Source organism: Numenius arquata, chromosome 3 (assembly GCF_964106895.1).
Source record: "Numenius arquata chromosome 3, bNumArq3.hap1.1, whole genome shotgun sequence".
In the NCBI taxonomy this organism is placed as follows: domain Eukaryota; kingdom Metazoa; phylum Chordata; class Aves; order Charadriiformes; family Scolopacidae; genus Numenius; species Numenius arquata.
The window spans coordinates 56,883,694-56,908,640 of NC_133578.1; the positions used below are offsets into that span (position 1 = coordinate 56,883,694).

General features: G+C 36.6%; 1 protein-coding gene across 40 annotated transcripts in view; it reads left to right on the plus strand.

Annotated features, from left to right (window-relative positions):
- The window catches only part of RIMS2 (regulating synaptic membrane exocytosis 2), a 471,979-nt gene that overhangs the window by 250,786 nt on the left and 196,246 nt on the right, over positions 1–24,947 (plus strand). For 30 of the 40 annotated variants that reach the window (XM_074145864.1, XM_074145875.1, XM_074145871.1 and 27 more), the window contains 5 exons: positions 444–567; positions 5,427–5,473; positions 6,647–6,759; positions 21,958–22,088; positions 24,771–24,942. In XM_074145864.1, the coding sequence (XP_074001965.1) occupies positions 444–567; positions 5,427–5,473; positions 6,647–6,759; positions 21,958–22,088; positions 24,771–24,942 (587 nt within the window). Of the gene's footprint in view, positions 1–443; positions 568–5,426; positions 5,474–6,646; positions 6,760–13,577; positions 13,626–21,957; positions 22,089–24,770; positions 24,943–24,947 lie in introns of all 40 variants that reach the window. The other 10 variants (XM_074145858.1, XM_074145859.1, XM_074145860.1 and 7 more) reach the window with 1 other exon arrangement.

The window sequence follows — 24,947 nt, forward strand, 5'->3', positions numbered from 1 at the left end:
AACAATGGATTGCTAGATTGGAAAATGTGCAATAAGTATTAAGTATTAACATAAGAGCTATCTGAACTTTAAATATTAAACTTGCAGAGGTAAATGGATCTTCAAAATAGTAAGTTGATGAAATACGCTGTTTTAAAGATCTGCATTTTCTAAAGAGCACGTTGGGATTTCTGTAAGCCACAGCTGCCAAAGCGAGTAAGAGTTGTATCTAATTCAATAGGCGTCCTACTGATGATATTATTGTTTAGCTGACCTTTACATATTTGAAGCTGAGCTGCAGAAAACTTCTAATACTCAGGATTTTACTGCATGAAGGACTCCAGACTTGTTCTACAACACAGGCTTCACAATGCAGTAAACTGGCAGTAGGATGGTTTAAATTGTCATTGTAAGTACAGTCCACGGCAGGCTTCCTAAGCAGAGTGTTATTACTGAAATTATAGGTGATGAAGTATTAGAATGGAATGGAAGGCTACTACAAGGAGCCACGTTTGAGGAAGTGTATAACATCATTTTAGAATCCAAACCTGAGCCACAAGTGGAGCTTGTTGTTTCAAGACCAATAGGGTAAGTAGTTTCATAAATGTTCGTATTAAAGATGATAAAAATGTTGCTAAATTTCACTTCTAGGGCAGACCATATAAAACAGATTCATGAACATTGTAAACGGTGAAATTGTATGCAAAATTCTGTAAACCAAAAGCAGAGCTAGAATGATAGATCACACCGGTAAGTAAAAAGAAACTGGTGTGAAATCCTGTATTCTCTGAGAGAGTCCCTGGCACTATCTGCTAATATGGTCAAAAATAGAGTCCTTTCTGTGGTTGTTTAGTTGGTGATCCAGCCTATATTGCCTCCGAAACTGTGAACATACTCTTTATTGTTGCAGTTCTTGACTCTTGATTTTTATTTCTCCATTCCTATTTTTATATAATATATATAGAACTAGATACTCACATTTGGTCTATGAACCGATGATGAACTCTACTTACTGGAAGTCTGCAATATAGAATTTTGCCCCAAATACAGTATGCTAATGACATAATCAATATGCTTTGGACAGTCTTGAATCCATATTCTCATCATCTTCATCTATGAAATCTATGAAATTATTTCTTGTTATCTAATAGAGAACTTATCTGAATGAATAGCTAGCATTGTGTGGGACGACTTCTTTGGTGCTTTATGTAGCCCAGTTTTCTTAACTTTCAGACCTATCTCTCAATGTCTAAACTTAAATTTTTCTTGCATAGTAATAGGGAATTTATAGTTGTTTTGTTATATTAGACTGTGAATACGTCCCCTTCTTCATCTCTTCTTTTTCTTCCAAGTTCCTACAGCCTACAGTCACGTCCATCCCTTTTTCACTTCTCCATCAGAAGTTCCATAGCTGATCACACCAGGGCTGTGAAGAAAGGCTTGCTTATCACTGAATTTGAAGATGCCTATAGTTGTTAAGGATTTTCTCTTCCCTCCACCCCCCCCCCCCGCCCCGCCCCAAATTTATTATGATGTATATGATGCAACGGGACAAGGTGCTAGGTAATCTCATCTAGGCTCCCTTTTCCATGTGAGGTTGGACCAGATGATCTTTCAAGATCCCTTCCAACCTGGGCTATTCTATGATTATATAGTAATAAATATATTTGTCCCTTTATTTTGTACAAGATCCACACAATTATCTTACATTTATATGAGAAACATGGGTAATGTAACAACTAAAAATTAGGAAGAACAAAATCTATAACCATGTAGTTTGAAGATGGAATTTCATCCGATTCAACCAATAATTTGTTATCAGTTCAGCTATAATAGGAACTTCATGTGTTTGACACATCAGGAACTTAACGTGTAGGAACTTAATTTGGTTTGACAATTTTAAACAAGTTTGATAATAACAAGAACTGCTTTATCTTGTCAGTGAGTTGAGAGGTTTTATTCTACATACATATTGAATTGCAACCCCTTTAGGGTAAAGGCTGTATCATCTGTCCCATCCTTAAAAACCTTTGCATAGCTTGGCAGTTGTAGGTATAATAGTAATGCTAAGAGACAGACTACATTACTAGAATAATATTGTTTCAGAAAAGGAGGTTTCAAATTCATTTCATACAGGTGTAAGCTATTTCATAGTGTCTCTCAAACAGAAGTTTTTAGCAAAAGTTTCAAGGAACTGTGTCTTGAAAATATTTTTTTCCCCTCTTTCTGCATTCTATTAATTATGCAAAATCTCCTGTGTTCTTTCTTGTGCTTTTGTATTTTACTGTCTGTTGTTTACCTTCCTTATCATCATGTCTTCTGTTATGTTACCATGTACTCCACTTGCTATCACTAGAGCAGCTCATCTATAATTCCCTAAAGAAAGTTATGTGGGCTCTCAAGATGCCTTTTTCAGCATTAACTGCTTGCCACATAGTGAAGAACTGAGCCAGATCAGGCGTAAAAAAGTTGTTCTGTGGACTTGATTCCCAGTGTCTTTTTGCAGTAGGTGTAAAAGGGTTTTCACCTCCAAAACACCAGTTACTAGTCTAAATTGGTTTATAACCAAAGTCTCAGTGATGAATACTTTCTGCAAGTTGGTAAGATTTTAGACTCTGGTTAGATGTATATACCTCTTTGGATTTTGATATTGACAATATGACTTCATAAATGTTTTTCATGACACTTGAGCTGATGAACTGGAAATACCATATTATTTTCTCAGTTTAGAAGATTTCAGGTCATAATCAAATGAATATAGAAATTAATATCTTATGCTTGCCCAAGGAAAGTTAATACCATAAGTCTGTGTTCTGCTCCAGGGAATAAGTTTCAATGTATTTAAAATCATTAAAAGTTCAGATTTACCAGATGTCAGAAGTGATAATTACTTCAATTAGAATAATTGATGCCCACTTGAAGGTTTTCACTTTTGCATTGAGGTATATCCTATTACTTACAAAGTGAGTCTCTTGATGGTCTCATGTCAGAAATCTTCAGATAGTTACTGGCAATTAACTTGGCTGAGAAAGAGAACTTGTTGTCACATCCTCGTATTCTGAATACAAAGCAAATTCCAGTAAACACTATTGTTAGTTCTTCATTTTATTATGGGTGGACTGCTATGAAAACTGAAGATGACAATCTAAGCTGATAAAGGAAGATAAAATGGAAAGCTCCTTAAAAAAATCATACCATTTTGGTGTGCAATTTATCCCTTTTTCTATCTTGAAATAAAAATTAATGGTCAAGTTTCTATTCTGTGTGAAGTAGCTGTCTCTTATATACAAGAACTTACCTATTTTCTGCTTTCTTATTCTCAGATATAGTTAGTTTAAAATGCATGTTAACTTCATAGTTTCTACTGTTTTGAATTTGGAAGGAATGATGCATTGTGTTCTATTAATTATTCTATACAATCTGCTTGCAGTGGAACTTATCTTAAAATGTAAAGAAGTGCCTAAAACTACTTCTGCTTTATTTATCTCAATGAGAGTTCCTTGTAAGAAATATAATTCACACTACTGTGCAATCTATTCACAATGATAAGTGTTTTCAAGGTTTTCTTCTCAAACCCATATGATAGAAATACTTTTTTGAAATTACAAGTTAGGCTCAGGGGTGTGTTTCTGAGTAAAATAATAAGTGAGTATTGGGTCCCTTTATAAATTCTACATCTATCAAATATGCAAACTTAAGTATTTACTTCTTCAATAGCCCTGGTAAGTTTCTGACAAGTTTTGCCTACAAACAACAGAGAGTGATTTTTCCTTGTCTGCAGTGAGCAGTTACAGCAATTACAGAATCAGCCTTCTGATTTGTATGAGTTATCAAGTACTGTGCATCAATTCACTTGGGAAGTTTCCTCAATCTGCTCAGTAAAGCTGTCTTTCTCGTGAGTCTTGAAAAATGTTTGGAAATGGTATACCAAATAGTAACTAGATAAGTTTCATTTATATATAATAAAGACTCTTTTTTTTTTTTTTTCATTGTATGAGACAGTAGATATCACTGAAAGCATTTTAAACTTCACCTTCCATTTCATATACCTTTGTGGTGGGTTGACCTTGACTTGTCATCGAGCGCCCACCCAGCTGCTCTCTCCCCCTCCTCAGCTGGACAGGGAGAGAATATAAGACGAAAAAAAACCATGGGTCAAGATAAGGATGGGCAGATCTCTCGGCGATTACCATCATGGGCAAAAGCTACTTGACTTAGGGAAGATTAATTTAATTTATTAGGAATTAATAAGAGAAGAGGATGGTGAGAAATAAAAACAAAACCAAAACCACCTTCCCCTCACCCCTTTTCTTCCCAGGCTCAAATTCACTCCTTCGTTCCTGGCTCTTCTGCCTGCCCTTCCGGCCAAGCAGCGCAGGAGGATGAGGAATGGGGGTCGCAGTCACTTCTCCTCCCCCTCTTTCTCTGACCTTGCTGTCTGCAGGGATGTTTCTCTCATGGGTTTTTTTCCTTACTCTATCACAGCTACTGCACAGCTTTTTTTACCCTTTCTTAAATACGTTATCACAGAAGCACCGCCATCTTTGCTGATGGGCTCAGCTGAGCCCTGCGGTGGGGCTGTTGGAGCCGGCTGGAACCGGCTGTGTCTGCCCTGGGGCAGCCCTGGCTGCTCCTCACAGAGGCCGCGCCACCAACACCCAACGCAACCTTGAAGAATCTGACTGCAGCACACACCGTGATATTAAATATTGTTCTTGCTGTGACTCAGAGCTGAAGCTCTTCATCTTGCTTGGTTTTGCTCAAATACTCCCAAAATGATTTATTAGCGTATTGATAGTTTTTATTAGCATACAGTAATGTTTACCCCTCATAGGAAGAATATGTTCCTCTGGGAGGTGGGTGGGTGTAATGAGGTACTTAGTTATTGGGACTGAGTGTCTTAAAATTATATAGCTGTACACGCAATTTAATACAGGTGATGCAACCTCTCATGGATATGCAAGTATGCAGTTTTGCCAAATGAAATTGCTCATCCAATTTAGTCATGGGAAAGGTAAGATTGTCCAAATTTGGAGCTCAAGGACAGTAAAGGACATACTGGGATAGCCATTATTGGCAGTCTAGTATGTTTGAGTGAGGGTCCTATAGCCTGAATTAATGTATAATGTCATAATAAAGTCTACTACTCAGTTTTTGTCTACCATTAACTCTGAGATTGTTCTGGTTTTTTATTCACTGATTTAATTTGGGATTGTGCAGCCTCCCTCCTGCATTCACCAAACCACTTGTTCTGTAGGCTCTAATTTGCTGCTGAAATTATTTATACTGGACGAAAGATAAATTTTCCCTGTAGCTGAAGACAACCAGTAGATCATATGCCTTTTCTGAGGCATTCCATGGTGGCTTGAGAAGTGTTATAATGTAACTGAAATTTGAACATGCTTGATAGATAAAAGATCAGCCTGTCTTACTTTTCCTGATTTCAGGGACATTCCCAGAATACCTGACAGCACACATGCACAGCTGGAGTCCAGTAAGTTTCAATTGTGGGGTAGGAAAATCTTCTCTCTCTTTTATGTAAGCACAAATAGATTGAAAAATGTCATCTACAGTCAGTATAGCTCTCGTCTCTTTGTCTGTATTTGTCTCAATATGTCATCGTACTGTATTATTTATCTACCTTTGTTTAATAATAAACTATCAAAAGTCAGGGTATTTTGATTTAGGTTTGACATTTGATTATAAGCTTAGGCTATTTTTGTTTGAAAAGCAAAACAATTCTAACTAATATACAAGAACATTAATAGTAAATTTTAATTTCCTGTTTTGTTGCTTTGCATTTCAATTGAATGTTATAAACTAAAAATGGGGATGAAATGTTCTTTATTTACAATGTGAGATATAGCTACTGTGAAATCAGAATACTTCTACTGTATTAGAAACATTCAGAACTCTTTAAATCATCAAAAGCGGTATTTCTTGTGGGGAAAAATAACTTGTTCTTTGGCTTAGATCTGATAAGATGGATTTCAGCCTGGAGTTATTTTTTATCATTGTTTTAGAACTCTTTTATAATAGGAGCCATGAATAAATGCAGTGGCATAAACTTGATTATGGTAATATGAAATACTCCTTCAATAACTTTTCACTGATCAGCCAAGTCTTAAAATAAAATTCATTTTATGTTTTGTGAGATGTGGAATGTCTTTTGTATTTATAAAAATGCTTCATTTTTGCAGAGCTTATAGATTTGAAATAAAATGCACAAAAAACATTACGTGCATCTTGACATTTTTGTAAAAATTAATTAAAAATTTATCTGATTGTACAAGATAATGTGCCCTTCAGAAGACTGAATTCCTTTGACAAATATAAAATGGTCAAAAGGAAAAATAACTTTACTATTTAGGAATTTTGGGCCTTCAACTTACTAACATAATTAGTCAGAAATATTTGAATAAAATATTTTTTATTCTATATGCTTCAGATGACATTTTGCAGCTATAAGAAACTTGAAAAGCATTTGATTGCATCTGAGCACCAAAAATTGGGTATTATTATTTTTTAATTTTAAATAGATAAAAATGTGATATTTATGACAACTTTATTATATGTTTGGTTGTATTTCTACAATTTTTCTTTAAAGAACATTGTGAAAAATGCATAAGTGCTACTATTTATAAAATATTTTTATTTATAATTACAGGTTCTAGTTCATTTGAATCTCAAAAAATGGACCGACCTTCTATTTCAGTGACTTCTCCTATGAGTCCTGGCATGTTAAGGGATGTTCCACAGTTCTTGTCTGGACAACTTTCAGTATGTAAACATTTCATTAATATTAGTGTTGTGCTTTGTGCAGCATATACAACTCTCACTGCAGAGTGCAAGCTACCTCTAACATAAATTTCTTGTGAAACTGGCTACATTTTTTGGTTAATGCATATATATATATATATCTTAGTGTAGGCAGGGCCATAGTTTTATAAGGACATTCCATTTTACTAGCTTTTTGAAATTTTCTCTATGTTGAATTAAACATATATATATATGTATATATACATCTAGTAAGCTAGACTGGTAGAGTAAAATTTTTAGAAAGGCCTGATCTTGCCTCCAGTTATGTTTGTGGTGTTGAGTGTATACACTTTTTCAACTGTAACAATTACATGCACAGTTGGTAGATTTTATTACCTGTGTGCTTGGACTTTAATATTATCTATTTCTTATGCACTAGCCTTCATATATACCTTTCCCCAGATATCCCTTTGATTGTTTACTAATGTTGTATTCTTTGTACCAGTTACTCACTTTTGTTCTTTACTCTCATTGAGAACAAAATTCATTACCTGAATGTTTTCTTTAGAAGGGTAATTTCTTTGTACTAAACTGAAGAACTTGTGTTTTGCAAACCTTTCTGTGTCATTTACAACTCCAAAGTGTGATTTTCCAAAAGTGCTCCGTTGTGGCCTGGTACACATTGAATAGGAGAGGAAAATGGAATGGAAGCAGTGCAAAACTGGTGTTAAACAAGTTTGAAAAATGTCACGTTTGTGTTTCTTCCAAGTTGTTTGTGCTAAGATAATGAGTGCACCATAAAAATATGCATAAAATCCAAGCAGACTGTGTATAGGTCTCATAGAAATGGTTAATGGTATTGGTAGAGGAGAGGAAGAAATATTTTTCTGTCTGTTCAGCAGCCACATTGGCTCCATTTGCAATGCATGAGACATTATTTGTTTTGCTCATCAGACCAGCCATCTATACTATATAATTTTTAATTTTCTGTAACTGTTGTATGTAACTACTTTGAAAGACTCAATTCTTTGGATAAATGGAAAACTAGAAATCTTGACTGTAGAGTGCAGAATGCTTTGCAGAAATTACAATGACAAGGGAACCTGAACATGAACTGTCAAAACACACAGATCAAGGTTTCTGAAAACCAATTTAGTTTTAAAAGACAGCAAGAATTGTTGACAGTGGAAGCAGGGGGGAAAAGAAATCTCTTTTGGCTAAATCTCATAAAAGATTAGGCTGTCAGAAAGTTGCGTTTTCTAGCTCACAGCATGAAATTCAGGATCCAGAGTTAACTGCTCAGACATCGAAGGCACAGAGATCCAAATAGGAACCACACAGAACTGACTTCCTCACTTTCGTAGTTTCAGAAACAAAATATTCAGGAGTTTACATTAGGATTTATTAGTAAAGTGAGTTAAGTCTGTTGATTTTGTGGTTTGATAGGATATTGCAGTTTGAGATGAATAAGAAGAGTATCAGGAGATTTGCAGGTGTATTCTGATTTACTGAGAATAACAGAATTCAAGGTTTTTTGTCTCAGAATGGCATAGAATTCAGTGTTTAACTCAAGAAGGGCTCACTCCTATTTTTAATTATTTTTTGTTTGTTTCAGGGTGTAAATGTCTTATTAATAAGTTGATAGCATTTCTTTCCATCTAAGGAAACCAAATAGTGTTAGGGGACATTTAAAGGCCTTTCCTGCATTTGTCCTCTTTGTACTCCCTTATAGACTGTATGTAACTATATACAATAATCCCTACTACACAATATCCTTGTTTCCCTCAGCAGCTGATACTTGAGAACACGCAGCTCCAGTTGACTGACACTGAGGTCAGAAATGCTCAGTAACTCTCTAATTGAAGTCCCAATGTAGACACCTAACATCAGTAGACAGTTTGAAAATTTGGATACCTGTCTTAACTCACCAGCTAAAGAGAAGTTGGAAATAGCTGTAATTCATGTTATTATGTTAATGGCACAACCCAGCTCCTGCTGCTGTTGGCTCAAGGCTTTGGGAGGCTAGTGCTAAATCTTTTGCTTTGTGAGGAAGGGTGGTTGTCGCAATGTCTGAAGATGGTCTGGATAGATAGCAACTTGGCACCTAACTGGGCAGATTGAAATGTGCAGACTAAAATAATTTTTACAAAAAGATGAATTTAAGAGAATTGAAGTATTCTACAGGAATGGTTTTTTCAAACCAGTAAATTTCTGTTATTACTTGTTCTTCTGATGTATTAAGTTAGTTTTGAAAAATAACAATTTTTTTGACTTTACAAATTTGGGAGTTTATGTATCTTGAAGGTAGTGCAGTGAATAGTTTTTCCTTCACTTTTTATAATTTTGGTTTTTCATAACTTTAAAAAGTTTTGAAAATTTGGAAGAGTTAGTGGAAAAAAAAACTCTTTGTAGAGTTGGAGATGTTTTGAAAAATTAGAATGGACTACGAGATCTTCTAATTTTGGACCTTTAGCAAAAGTGAATTAATAGAGAAAAAATGTTTTAAAAATCTTATGAAGTTCCAGAAAAATGTTTTAGTTTGAACACTGAAAAATGGACAAGCTTCTGTATTTTAGGTTTTCATGGTTTTTTTCTGATAGAACAGCTCTTTTCTGACAGAACAGTTGATGAACACTCATTCGTTCCAAATAGCTGAGTGAGATGAACATGGAAGGACATACTAAATTCTGAATGTGGTTGGGAATGTGCTCTTTATGGTGAGTGCCTAGGCAGAAAAACAGCTGCAGAGCCCTGGCAATAGGTGAGGACAGGATGCTGTTCTTTGTAGAAGTAGTGGGTCAGTTGACCCGCCACTTTCTGGGTGTGAAATCCAGTTGGTGGCCAGTCACCAGTGGTGTCCCTCAGGGCTCAGTTTTGGGGCCCTTGTTTAATATCTTTATTGATGATCTAGATAAGGGGATTGAGTGCACTCTCAGTAAGTTTTCAGATGACACCAAGCTAGGTGGGAGTGTTGATCTGCTTGAGGGTTGGCAGGCTCTACAGAGGGACCTGGACAGGTTGGATCAATGGGCCAAGGCCAATGGGATGAGGTTTAATAAGGCCGAGCGCCGGGTCCTGCATTTCGGTCACAACAACCCCAGGCAATGCTACAGGCTTGGGGAAGAGTGGTTAGAAAGCTGCCCAGCAGAAAAGGACCTGGGGGTATTGGTGGACAGCCGGCTTAACATGAGCCAGCAGTGTGCCCAGGTGGCCAAGAAAGCCAACGGCATCCTGACCTGTGTCAGGAATAGCGTGGCCAGCAGGAGTAGGGCAGTGATGGTGCCTCTGTACTCGGCGCTGGTGAGGCCTCACCTCGAGTGCTGTGTCCAGTTCTGGGCCCCTCACTACAGGAAGGACATTGAGCTGCTGGAGCGTGTCCAGAGGAGAGCCACCAAGCTGGTGAGGGGTTGAGAGAACAAGTCATATGAGGAGAGGCTGAGGGAACTGGGCATGTTTAGTTTGGGGAAGAGGAGGCTGAGGGGGGACCTCGTTGCCCTCTACAACTACCTGAAAGGAGGGTGTAGAGAGGCAGGTGTTGGCCTCTTCTCCCAAGGGAATAATGACAGGACCAGAGGAAATGGTCTGAAGTTGTGGCAGGGGAGGTTTAGGTTAGATATTAGGAAGAATTACTTTACTGAGAGAGTGGTCAGGCACTGGAACAGCCTGCCCAGGGAGGTGGTGGAGTCGCCATCCCTGGAGGTATTTAAGAAACGTGTAGACATGGCACTTCAGGGCATGCTCTAGTGCCCGAGATTGTTGGTTTGTGTCTGTTTGTGGGTGGGTGTGGTTGTGGGCATTTGGTTTGGTTTTGGTGTTTGGTGGTGTAGGTTTTGTTTTGTTTTGGTTTGGTTTTTTTGTTGGTTGGACTCGATGATCTCAAAGGTCCCTTCCAACCAAGAAGATTCTGTGATTCTGTGACATTCTGGGCAATGCTGGATGAATTCAGAGAGGCGTGATGAATCTGAGGGAATGGATAATAGGCAAGATTTTGGAAGCATTTCCTGTATTTTCAGTACTGTTGGACAATACCATGTAGTCCTGATAGGCCGTTGTTGGGGCAGCTGCATGCAGTAGGTTGTGAGATGCAAGAATTGTGGGCAGAAGTGGAGATACCTACAGTTCAGGTGGAGGTCTGAAGTAGTTGAATAAATACTTGGATATATGCGTCCTTATTCAGACAATGCTACAAATTCTTAAAGGGTTTTTATATAAATAGTGGTTTGGAATGTATTTCTTTATGTTCAGTATGGTCTTAGCGAGTTTAGCTGCAGTGATGCCTCTCTGTTGTTCAGGGATGTCTCTGTATGTTCGGTCTTCCTTGTTTTCCTTTGTATTGGCTCTGTTTTCTTCTGGTGAAGTTAGACAGCCCACAGCTGGCTGATAGGATTTCCCATGAAGCAAATGATCTCACATAGCTAGGAAATCTTCTTTCCATTAATAATTATTCTGCCCAACTACATAGTTAATTGAACACATTATGTGCTGCTACAGTAAACTATTGTGTAATATAATTTGCTAAGGTATATAAATAATTTATCTGTATTCCATGTGTATTCTGTGCAGTTTATTTTATGGCATTTCTGATCCATATTGTTCTTTCAGGGGAGTATCTGACTGTTATTGCAATTATTGTTTTATTATTATTTGCTTTGTCTGGTCCTTGTTTCTGTGGTTTTTCACTGATTTGTTTTTCCTTTTGTATCATTTTGAAAAAGTATTCTTTGTGTGTTGGTGCTCTTTTTCATTACTGCATTCTGGCTACTTTTTCAGTACTGCATGAAAAGTATAACGTGGAATACTTTTGCAATAATTAGGTTTAGACACTGATAACATGACTAGAAGAACGTGTAAATGAATACAGGTATAAAATTACCATATTTCATTTTTGTACTGGTGGAAATTCTAACAGAAGAGGGATGTCATTTATAAAATTAATCTATTTCCTTATACAGCTGAACCACAGAACCACTTCAATAGATTTTCGATACATATTCAGTTTATAAAGCAATAAAAATACAGGTATATTAATTATAGTTGTATTATCTGTAACATATTAGAAAGCAGATATTGTACATTGTGAAGGACATAATATGTCGGCATACTGGGGGGCTGAGGTCAAGTATGAGGCATGCTCCCCTTCCTACTTTCACCTTTTCCTTTTCCCCTTTCTTTTCTCCTCTTTCTACCTCTACACAAGTAAATTGCTGTTGCTCTAACATCAAAGCCTGGGAAGTTCCAGGTAGTGCACACAGTGTCTCTATGGCCCTTCATTTCCAAGGCAGAATATGGCAGGTGAGGGTCCTTGGTGCATAGTGGGAGATATTCTATCCTTTTTAGGATTGCAATATTCTGGAATACCTGTAGTCCTCTTGTAATAAGGAGCAGAAGCAAGCTGAAGATCTACTTTCATTGTACGTGAGTAGGTCACATTCTGGCACCCAGACTTTGGGCTATGCCTGTGCAGGGGGACGGGGGGAATGTGCAGCTGCTGCACCTCGCAGAGCACAGGAGCACATCAGACAAACCCCATGATCCAGACTGTCAAATTTTTTTATATGTCCTCTTGCTTTGGCATGGGAACAGATTACTTCACACATTTTGTGGAACAGATTTCTCCAGCATCTGTGCATGCCAAATAAGCAAGGAGGGTGACAGAACCATCATCATACTGCCTATCTCCATACTTTGGGTACATTTTGTAGGGAAGTGAATACTGAGGAGTAGCTTCTTTCCATCCCTTTGAAATAGATCAATAATCTCAGGAAAACCAAGCAGAGAGGGAAGTAAAAGAGATTCAAGTCTGTCAGATTGTTGTGGTTGTTTTGACCTACCTCCATGCTCCTGTTCCCCCTGCTCCCTGGCCCTCTGAGGGCCAACATGTGCTCCGGTTCCTGTGCATACCCCATACTCGGTACCCTTTCTGTGCCACTCCATTAGCTGTCGCCCTAAGCTGAAGACGGAGAGTGGTTGGAGTTTGTAGCTAGTCCAGGAACTTGAGAGTGTTTCCTGTACTAATGTAGTCTTGATGTAGCCACTGGAAGCCACAAGGTTGTATGTGGTCTGAAACGTTACATCACAAAAATAAGTTATAAGTGCATCTAAGTGTGTAGTACAACTGCTAAGTTTGCAAAAATGCTCTAGATCCCATTTCATGCAAAGGTTTTCTATATATACCGTATGTAATTTCTGTTATGATCGCTAGAGAATTGAAACGCATTGATTGTACCTTCCCCCATGTAATGCTAGTACCAGATAGCCCTAACTTTCTTTTAATCATTTTTAAGTATTTAGGGTGGCTTTTTGTAGAAATGCCTCTCAAAGTTGCACAAAAGAGAAAACCTTTTATTTTACTTGCTTTACTCCAGAGAGCAACCAAAGCTCTCAGTGCAGGAACCGTCCTTGTTTCTGTCTCTGAATATGCATCTACGATCTTCCTGAAAGAGATGGTCAAGCTGAACTTGTGTTTCCTACCCAACTTTTAAATCACACTTTGCTGACCTGCTCCTTTTGTTAATGTTATTTCTAAATCTATTGTAAACGTTATCTGTAGACCTGTAAAGTGAAATCCTTTCTCCTGGGGAATCAGGGCAAAATTCCTGCTGACTTCCCTAAGACTAGAATTTCCATCATAGGGTTTTGATATGATTTGGTTACAGATTCACAGATTTAATTTATGCATTGCATTAAAATACTTTGTGTTTGATAAATATGTTGTTGGTGTAAAGCTCTGTTTAAAGTAATAGTTGTGTGTCTTTGTTTTTACTTTTGGTCTTTTAGTTTCCAGCGTGTTGTCCTTTTTGGTTTTGTTTTATTGCTTTTTCTTTAATTTTGCTTACCAGAGCCAAAGCCTTAGTAGAAGAACAACGCCTTTTGTTCCTAGGGTTCAGGTAAAGACTTCGTCTGCCTGACAGAAACTAAAGTTGTGGTTTTTTCTTTTGTTTGTTATGGAAAATGCATAGTAGGAAAACGTTACATTATAGTCCGTTTTCCCATATTTTTAGTGTGTTGCTTTAAGCCATATTAACAAATTTCATGTCATCTTGTGAGCAGCTTGTAAAATTCTGCATGGGGGTTACAATATTAAATTTAAATTTAAAGAGACAACTAGTTTTTGTTTGCTGTTTACTCAATATTAAACTCATATAGGTTTCGATAGTGATGATGGCTATGCATCCCATATACAAAACGTGTGTACTGTTTAAGCAATAAATAATTTTGTGCTTGACGTCATTTTATAAAGATGAATGTCTCTTTAAATCATTCATTGTCATTACTTAACACATCCTTTTTTGCATTTTCCAAGTAATAGTAGCGCCTTGAGTGGAAGACAGGCAAAAAATTTGTACCTTGTTTAAAGAAACACATTTCTTGTTTATGAAGCTTGGTTCTTGCATTTTAACCAAACCTCTAAATAAAAAAATTCTGAATTCTGAAAAAAATTCTCAATTCTCTCATTGTGTTACTGAATTTATGTAGCTTTGGAATTCTGTTTAGGTACAAGTTGTTTGCCTTTTTTCATTAGGAAACTGCCAAGGTATTGTAGATTAATGCAAAAGTAGGTTTTACTAATATGTTACAATGCTTATCTTGCTTTGCTGCATGTTTTTCAGTTTTGTAAATAGAATATTACCTGCTTTTCTTACAAAATATCTTTATGGAGTTGATCTTTTGTGTGCGAGCTGTATAAATGTTTCTCTTGTTTGATCAATTGCTCCAAGAAAGATGTAATGGATGATCTAAGTGATCAGAATGAGATGACTAAATTTCATATTGAAGTGGAACAAACATCATATATATATATTTATAAAGGAATTCTAAATAAGACTGTAGGAAATGGTTTGGTTATGACTCATATTATAAAGTACAATTTTTTTACAATATATTATTTCCCGAAATTAATCCTCACAACTGCTTAAATGTAAATTCAAAATAAAAATTCTAAGAAAAAAATTGAGATTAAAAAAGTAATGTCTTGATAGTAATGGTTTAGGTTAACATATTATTAATGTGCTACTGACATAAACTGGCTTTGTATTAAAAATTTAAAACATCCTGTAGGATGATTAAGAAAGTTGACTTCTGCTCATGGTAATGAAATGAAAGAGGGGTTGTTAAGTAGTTCATAAAGGTAAATATTGTACATGACATAAGTAGTCTTTTAATATTTATTTTCTTTTTAGATGTGTGCAAAATAAAGTAAGAAATTACATGACAACTGATTGTTCAGGTCTGCCTGAAACCTGCATGTTTCATGAAATACTGTAATGTAGAAGTAATATGTAGTAGTTCCTTATTTTAACCACATTATATAAAATAAAAAAATAGACATAAAATTGTCAGTTTACTTAGACTAATATCCTCTAATATAAAAAAGAATTACTTTGATCAAAGGATTATGGTAGTTGTTTAAGAAAATAAAACAAGTGTAACTCTTGATAGACAATATCCAGCAAGAGGTGAAAGTGTATGAGGCTTACTCTCTCACCTCTGGTTGCTTTATTTTTGATACTGTAGATGAGAATTGTCTTTAGCCCCTTTTGTTTCTTCACAATGTCTATGGAGTCATCATGTACCTCTCTAACAGTTTTTTTGCAGAGCTCAGTAACAGTGAAAGCTGAACGTAATGTTTGTGACAAGAGTTCCTAAACAACTCAAACTTATGACCTTGCCAACATCTTTACAACTAGACTGAAACAAAATCTGTCCACTTTTAGTAGGGCTGGTAGACAGTTTAAAATGGATTAATTTAAGATACATTACAATGCAGGCTGCAGAGAAGAACTGAAATTCTCCAGTGATCTTTAAGCAAGGATATTAGAAGCAATCCAGCAGCAGTACAGAACTCTGGTTACTTTTTGGCATGAGAAATTAGCTAACTCAGAGCTCTGAGTTGTTGTTTATGGTTGTCAGGAAGTATACATTACATTGTGGGCTGTGGTATAGCTGTGTCTGTAGAATTCCCTACAAGAATGAAGATCTCCAAACATTTCTGTTTATACCTATTTGTTTCATTGCTCTCAACAGGAAATGTACATCTTTATTCTTGCTTGCATCTTCTTTGCTTGCTAGTCTGAAACTGATCCTGGTGATAAATGTCCCAGATTCTGGCAGAAGTTCCTCTGCTACATGTCCCTCTATGTCATTCCATTCATTTTCTAGCTCTGGTATCACTGAATGATTTAGAAACTACCTTTATTATTTTATTGGGAAGAAAAGCAGTCAATTTCCTTTTTTTCCTACCATGCACACTTGTCCTGAACCTTTACTAATTCTGCAGTACTTGGAAAAGTGTGTGTTTATTTCCTGAACTTTCAAATTCAGTTTAGCATACCAGCAATTTTCTGACTTCTGGGGTGATGCTTTGCAATACCTTTGTAAGGAACAATTTGTTCTTAAATTTGCATTTTCTATGCAGTATCTCTTGTTTACTTGGTGGGCCCTCCTTTTGAGCCAGTGTTGCCATGAAACCACTGGGTTTTTTCTAACTTCAAATATTTCAGACATCCTTTTTCCAATAATACAGAACATCAGTATATTTGATCATGAATAAAAATATATGCATGCATCTATTTGGCATTATTGAAATCAAGATGAAGCCACTAAAAAATAAATTTTTAAAAGAAATCTAGATTAGGGCAGCTGAAATACCTCCATAATTGTCTGGCCTTCATATCCTTGAAGCTCTTCAATTTGACAGCCTTTTCTTGTATTTTTTCCAGCATATCAGACAGTAACTGAAGCAGAAAACAATAATAGTTTGGTTTAGCAACCCTCAGTAGTCAGGATTTGTTAGAGGTAAGTTTAACAACATCCAAACCTCACCTCAGCTACGCCGAAGACCTTACCACCTCAGGGCACTTTCTGCATCTACATAATCTTAAATCCAAATAAAATGATTCCTGTAAGCATTTTTGAAAATAAACTGAGATTTTTTTTTTATATTTTCTTTTTGCAACAGATCCTGCTGGTGTATCTCTTGTTTCAGAATAATGCAAGAAAGAAAGAAAGAAAAGTAGTATCTCAGTTTCAAAATATTACACTAATAAACAGCTATGTAGCTTACATGAAAAATTATAGTGAACAACAGAAGAACAAAAGTGACTGGCCAGATGTCTCTTAAACCTAGTGATATTTGAGTAGGCTGTGATGCTAGAAATCAAGCTGCAGGGCAGGCAGTCTCTCCCAATGGCACAGGTTTTATCTCTTTTCCATGAGATTTATGAAGCAACCCTTATGTAACAAATAAGGAAATGAAGTGTAGGATAGAATGAAAAACTTCAAATATTCTGCTTTTAAATCTAAAATTATCACTTAAGATATGGTGTGCCTGTATGTACTTTACAATAAACCACATTAGAATTGCATAGTTAAGCAAACAGTAAAACATTGATGAGATAGGAATATAGGAATAAAAATAATATTACCTAGATTTTCTTAAGTGATTTACGTTATGCATATGTATTAGAGTATATAGGAATAAAAATAATATTACCTAGATTTTCTTAAGTGATTTACGTTATGCATATGTATTAGAGTATGGGTCCTAATTGCACAATCATTTCTTTTCTAGAACTCTGACATCAATCAGTGCTCTGAATAAAATGTCTAGTTAAGATGAGATCTAAAAGAAAAAGGATGAAATCTAGTAAACTGAATTTATGTGCTTAAATTGTATAACTTATACTAGCTTCACATAAGTCTGAGGTGCCTTGGGGAGGAGCTTAGATTTGTACAGCTGAAGGAAAGAACTAAGTACCTCAATATCTGCAGATGTAAGATCCAACCCAAATAAAGGACACCTATCCCCATTAACTCTATCTGAAAATTAGGGTACTCCAGAGGGTGAGCCAGTTCTCCAGAGGGAGGCATCTTTTTCTGAGGCTGCAGAGGACCAAACAGGAATATTAGGTGCCTGCATCTTCACTTAGGATGCAACACCAACAGTTGGCTTTTGTATACTGTTCTATGGGTAGGAGACTCATTCCAGAAACAGGACATCTGTGGTCTAAGCCCTGTTTAGACTGAAGAGATTGAACCTGTCTCTCAGAAAAGTGCCTTTATTTAAAGTGCCTTTAAAAGTTCTTTTCTTCTCTGGAGTATAAAGTCTCATCTGAAGCTGAGATATTGTGTGGCTGGGAATATAAGTGTGTGGTGATAGCAAAGAAAGCTTAATTTTAGTGTAGCAGATTCCAGACCTGTTACCCAGAATGTGTATTGATCTTGTATTAGACCACTATTGGTAAAAATCTAGAAAGAATCCTATGAAGCTGGAACCAGACCCTCATCTCTTCTTCCTTCTGATGACTACCTTCATCACCTGACTGCTGAAGAGTTCTTGTTACTTGCACTCTGCATGGCAAGTATTCTTACCTGGAGGCCTGTCTCAAGGCGTGCAGCAGATGCACCACTCTGTGGATGACAGACCATCTCACAATTTCAGGATGCATTGAGTTTAGATGCCTGTTTGCCTGAATGTAGGTTACAATGGAAGTTTAGTCAAGAATTAGGTGCCTAGGGAAGGAGCCTAGGGAAGGGAAGTATTATGATGGTGTGTATGACAATTAAGTTTCCAGGACTTCAACACCAAGTGGAAAGATCTTTAGAAAGCATTCAGGTTATCCAACTCTCTAAGTGAATTTTCGGTGCCTATTTCCTAAATTATCTAGATTGACAAAGTCCTATTCAAGAAGTTTTTTACAGGTGTTAATCTGCACATAAGCATCAGCCAGCGTGGTTTTTCTATGGTGTATTTTATGTGTAGTAATTTTAGTCTTCCCTTCATTTAGATCAGGATTGTATTGTTGCAGTTTTTTAGATGTTCTAAGCTTTTAAAAGTGCCATTCCTGCATGTGTTAAAAACTGCTGAATTGGAGGTTTGTAAAGTCTGCTCAGTTAGTTAGCTGCTGAAGTCTTTCAGTGCTGAGCATCATACCTGTACATTCCTGTGGGGCTTTCACCCTGTGGATTGAATAATTAAAAGTTTTTCACTTTTTGGTGTTAGGAATCTTCTCTGCATACTACTCAACAAAGCTATAAAACAAAAGAATAATTTCCTCATCAGCTTTTCTGTTACACATATGCTATTGCATGTTTATTTCACTACATAAAATATATATAATATTCTATGAGGTGTGGTAGGATTGTACTGCATTTATTGGTTAAGAACTGAAAAACTATGATCAGAGTCTGAGACAACCAGGTTCTGTCCAGGTGTAATACACACCTCAGACTTCAATTCCAACACTTTCCTTTGCACTACAAATCAGGCTCCAGGGTCTCATGCCAGGCTTCCAGACAATGAAGAACAGGCAATTTGTGAATACTTCTTGAAATGTTTTAAGGGCTCCACCCTCAGTACACAAGAGCTCTGGGAAAGAGGAAGGGATGGAATCCAGTCCTCTTGGACTGTACGTGGCTGTCTTAAACGGCAGTGCTTTCCTTGTGAATAGAAAAGACAAGGTTCTTGTAGGAAAATACCATACCATCTGAATATTGTCATAATACTTAATGCACAGGAGAGTCAGAATTAGATCAGTCCTATTCCCAAACTCATTTTCCGTGTTCAGTATGCTAGTCTAATTCCTTGTTTCTCACTTTCCTTTCCAATTTCCTGCCTTGACTTCTTTTCAGATTTTCTTTCATCCCAGTCTCTCTGTGCAACACATTTTGTGCCAGTTACAGAATGGCTGGTTCTTTTTTCAGTTCATTCCATTTCTCTCATTCAGTCTGGTTTTGCCACTCTGTTCTTCTATGATCCCTGACATTAGTGGCTCCATTCTTCCTGTGTTTCACCATGGAGCATCCTGTATCCTTTACTTTCCCAGTAATTCTAAAGCAGTTTCTGATTTGTTCCTTCTTCCTTCTTCTGACCCCACGAGAAAGTAGTCCTGTCTTCCCCTCCATGGGGTTCTTTGTCTGTTCTCTCACTCCTCGTTTTTTCCTTTCTTCTCTTTGCGTCCAAGTCAAATGACTTCTTGGGTTACAAGTTCCTGTACTGTATATTGGAGTGCTAGCAGTGTGAAGACAGAAAAGAGAGAGCCGCCTGGTCACAGTTCTGCCTCCTGACCTTTCCTGTAACAAGCCAAACAGCAGGGAATTGTAGGGAAAATATGCCCATTATGTAGAAGTTTTTCCAATTTATTTTTAGAGCATCAAGAAAAAAGTAGAAGGTATAAGTCAATGCAATTTCAAGTTCTTGTCCCAAAACACAGATGCTAGGGCATCTCAAAGAAATGGTGTCAGGCAGTTTAACTTTCTGCTTAGAGTCATTCTCCAAACATCTTGGCTGAAGTTTTCCTGCAAAAATCCAGTCTGAAACAAATATAGCGAAGAAATATTTAACTTGAATATGAATGCGCAGTTCTGGTTGTATTTTTGGTGCCCGTGTCTGGATTATCTCACCTTCACTCAGTCACAGTTTGTGATAGTGGCTGGATCACAAATACATTGCATTCTGCTTAAGCAAGGATAATTTTTCCCAAAAAAGCAGATGAAGAAGATTGTATTCATGGCTACTCCCCTCAGGGTGTGGGACCAATCAAGTATGTCCTTTGCTCAAGGACTCACAAGTAAGCCTGCGGGTGGATACATTTAGTGTCAGAGAACATTTAAGTTGACTTGCACTTCAGAGGTCATTAAAGCTTTGCTTTGGATTCGTAAAGTTAGTGCAAAGCTTTCTACTTGTGATCTGTATCTGGATGAAGATACCTAATAGTCCAGATAATTCTGTTCAGAAAAAATACTAAGGCGCTTGCTTTGCAGGAATGTAGGAACAGCATCTAGAAGTCTCTTGAATAAGCATAATTTCCCTCACACAGTTTTCTGCTTTAGTAACCACAGAGCTACTGTTGGTAGCAGAAACCTATAAAGTCAGTGGTAGGGCTAACAGCACAATAATAGAGGACAAGTATCTTCCCCTTTTTAATATAAGTTCAAACATTACTGGTTGGTGGTTATGGGAGTTGCAAGATGTTGCAAAGTAATGGAGAAGGAAGAAGTGCACTGCCACCATCAAATGAGTTGGTGTGTCTTAGTGTAATCTCACTTACTGAAACGTTAGGAATGGCAGAAGGCTAATTCAGCCTCTAGTTGGTGGGTAAAAAGTCTTGAAAATTGCATCAAGACCTTTCTTTAAGTGACTGATATGCTGAAGAAGAGGAGCTATGACAGCAGATGGAGACCTTGTCTCCGAAATGATGCAAGATGGGGCTCCACAGAAAGCATACTTTCCCCTGACTATGTTTATGTTAGCTAGGGTATATTCATGCCTAAAGGTGCACTGCTTGGTTAGATGTGGATTTGGACATTATCCTCTTTGATCCCCTTAGTTTCAGGCAGGGTCAATGTTTCCTTTGAATGTTTTAGCTTGTCCTCTGTCTCAGGCAAACTTCCTTTGAAGAGAGTCTCCTCTCTCAGCTGCAGTTAATGATACCGCAGTGGTACCACCATGGTATTACACCCTGGCTATTTGGAAAGCTTTGTTTTGTCCTAACTGCAACATTTCCCCCATCCACAGTGAGTGCTCTAAAGTAGGTATATCTTCTCCTTGAATAATGTATCTGCAGCTCTAGTATTCAAACTGGAATAGGTAAATAGCATCTTCTAATGCCTGTAGTAAAAAAAGGATAGCAGAACGAGTCTAAGACTGGTTAATAATAATTTCTACAGATGAGTAATTTCTACAGTTTTTGCCTTGTTGTTGCTGAGTTGGACTGTGAAGAGGGTTGGACTACTGAGCCTCCCTGTCTTACAATTTCTGGAGGGCTCTGCATCTTGAAAACCATTTAGAGATTTGAAGTATTTATGGTCTTATCCCATAGTCTTTCCGGCACAACAGGACATGAAAAATTCATTCATTCATTGTGCATAAACTCTTTAGAAATGTATATATATGAATACCATACTTCAGTAATGCAAGTAATACAGTATCACTGCCAAGAAAGAATAATCCTAACCAGACCACCATGTGAAAAACAATTAGCATGAAATAATGTACTTACTGTACAGGGTTTTTAAAAAAGAGTAACTCCTGGTATGTACTGAAGCTATTATAGTATTAATTTATTTTTATGCTTTGTTATAAATACAAAGTAGAACATGGTATTTTCTGTTTAAGTAACCAATATAAATAGAAGCTTATGAGCAAAATTAATTTTAAGGATTAATATGATGCTTTGTTGTAGAAATGAGTTTTCACTAATTAATATTTTCTCATTGCAGATAAAACTGTGGTATGACAAGGTTGGTCATCAGTTAATAGTGACAATATTGGGAGCAAAGGATCTTCCTTCAAGGGAAGATGGGAGGCCAAGGAATCCTTATGTTAAAATTTACTTTCTTCCAGACAGAAGGTAGGGTGAAGACAAAGAACATTTAAGTAAGAATTAATCTGATACTCATATGGCACACACAGCTGAGTTTACTCGTCATACATATACAGAAAAATCTTACAGTTTGGAGTTCCTGTATTGAACATACTATGTAACAGCATTGTGTCTTTGAACACTAAACACAAACTCACTTTCAATGGATATTTTATTAAATACTGAATAGAAAAGGAAAGGTAAACATACGTCATTGCATGGGGTTCTGTTATTTGCAAAGAATGTTGTTAATCTGTTATAATGCCCTTATTTTCTATGACAGTTATTCTTGTCTCGTGCAATGAAAATGCTATAAAGTTAGGTTCACAGATTTCTGGAGCAATCAGTCCACCAGTTTTGTCATCTGAAACCCATACATTTCATATCACGGCATAGGTGAGTTAAGGCTGAAGGGGATTCAGTTGAGGCTTCCCTCATGCACCTTGAAAACTTTCCCCAAAGCACAGGAATGATACTAATACGGACAGTCATTATATATGCATTTAGGGAAAATTAAACTGTGGTAGGGATAATGTGCTCCTCAGTTTATTTTTTTTTTTAAATTGATATTTCTTCAGATTGTGTCACTAGGGGAAAATGTTTAGCTTTATTTTGTAGTGTATCAACAAAGTAATTCAGAGATTTAACCTGACTCAGTATATAAAAGATTGGTCATTGGATTGCTGAATCAATAGAATAGGATGTAACTTTACAGTTTTTATTTTTACGTCCTTTGCTTTTCCCAATATCTAAATTGGGAAGATGATAACTGTCTTCAGTGCCAACTGACTTCAGCAGAAATTAAAGCTATTCAGTTTTTTGGAAGATACTGCTTTCCCACTTTCATTGTATAGCGTATGTTGACAAGAAAATTTTCTGTGACTGCATAATTTGCTGTGTCATTGATGCCAAAAGTTTTTGGATTGTCTTGGGCTCACCAATACTTGTATTGTTGGACTAGATTCTTAGTTTTTCCAAATTGCCGTAGTGTCTTTGGAGATGCTGAAGCTGTGCTAAACTGAGAATCAGGTCTGCTTAAATGATCTTATCTGCTTTTTTCAAGATTAATAAAGCTACCAAAAATGTCTGTGTTCAGAATGCTTCACAATGAAAGTTGTAATAACTAAAAATACATACAAGAAAAATATTTAATCAATTACTTTCAAGTGTACATATACAAAAAGTTACTTAACATGAAAATTTATTATGCTGTACTGGTGTTTCCCACTTATGTGAAGTATTCAGAACTTTTTCTTTAGTTAATATATATGTTTTCTTTGACTTATATAAGAATCAGTAATTTGTCTTACTGAATTGTGTTTTTTTTTTTATTCTGACGTGCAAATTCATTTTCCTTTCCTTAGAAGTAAAAACTAAGTAAGCAACAATGTGTTTCTTGTGTAGTTGAAGGAAACGTGCTAGAGGTAAAATACACTAAAGTAAGTCAAGCATTAAATTAGATGAAGATACTGAACTTTCTTTGATTAAACAAATTCCATTGGAAGAGCTTGTCCAATATAACTTATTTCAGTTCTCAAGGGTAAACAAATCTTTAGTATAATAGAAATAATTGCATTATTTGTTTTAACAATGTGTCTAAAAGTATTTTGTTATTTAATAATTTGATCCAGCTTCTAAGTAGCAGTTTAGAAATGCAATAACTATATTACAGTTGCAAGTATTAGCAAACAGACAGTATCTGCATTGCCATATTAAAAAGTCCACATTAATTAATATCACAGCTACATTATGCAGCAATCAGCAGGTTTAAAATTAAGCATAGTTACAAGAACTCTTAACAGTATTCTCAGTAGAAGGAGTGTGGGTGTTTTCCAGCAAAAGTCGTTTCCATCAGAAAAAAATAATTTTTTCAAGCAGAAATATTCTGCAAAACACTTTACTTTCAACAACACCCTGGAGCCAGAGCTGGGAGTTCCATGGTAGCTTTGCATGGAGTCTTCACTGGGCTCCTGAACATACCTTCAACCTAGGCAGATCCTTGGGGTGACCCAAAGGATTTCAGGAGCTGTTTTGAGAACACTGTTCCTTCCAGTGTTGCTGGAAAAGGACATGTCACTCATTCTCAGGGCTTCTGGTTTCCCAGCTGTGGAGCCCTTAGTCAGGAAAACGGTGCAGAGAAGGCCCCACACTACCCACAGCTCCCTGACCATTCCTTCCTGTGGGCCAGCTGCTCCCTCCTGCTCTGCAGTTTAAGAGTCAGCTGCTGTAGGACTGGAAGCTTGAGTGAACCAGCTGGCTCGTTTATCTGAAATGCAGAGTTTTGCTATGCCCAATGTTATCTGCATACGTGTTCTACTGTCAGACTGTGCCTCATGGAAATCCCTTTTATAGAAGTATATTTTGCTTTAGAAGATGCCATTTCCAAAACATGCATATTTAAACATTTCTGTTTTCCAGGGAACTTCTTAAAACTGGAATTGGCACATGAACTGGAAATTACCTAACTTTAGTTTTTAATATGAAGTTATGAATTATCCTGAATGTATGTGCTGAACTTTATTTTATCATAAAGGACTAATCCTGACATAGATTATAGTGCCCATAATGCTACAAAATGTAGTGCTGATTTAAGATTTCCTGCTTTCCATTATATACTTATTACAGTAATGGTCTTTTGAGCATTTTTTTATATTTAATTGTTTTTTGCAGTGATAAAAATAAAAGAAGAACAAAAACAGTAAAGAAAACATTGGAACCTAAGTGGAATCAGACATTCATTTATTCTCCAGTTCATCGGAGAGAGTTTAGAGAACGAATGCTAGAAATTACTCTTTGGGACCAAGCACGAGTTCGAGAGGAAGAAAGTGAATTTTTAGGAGAGGTATA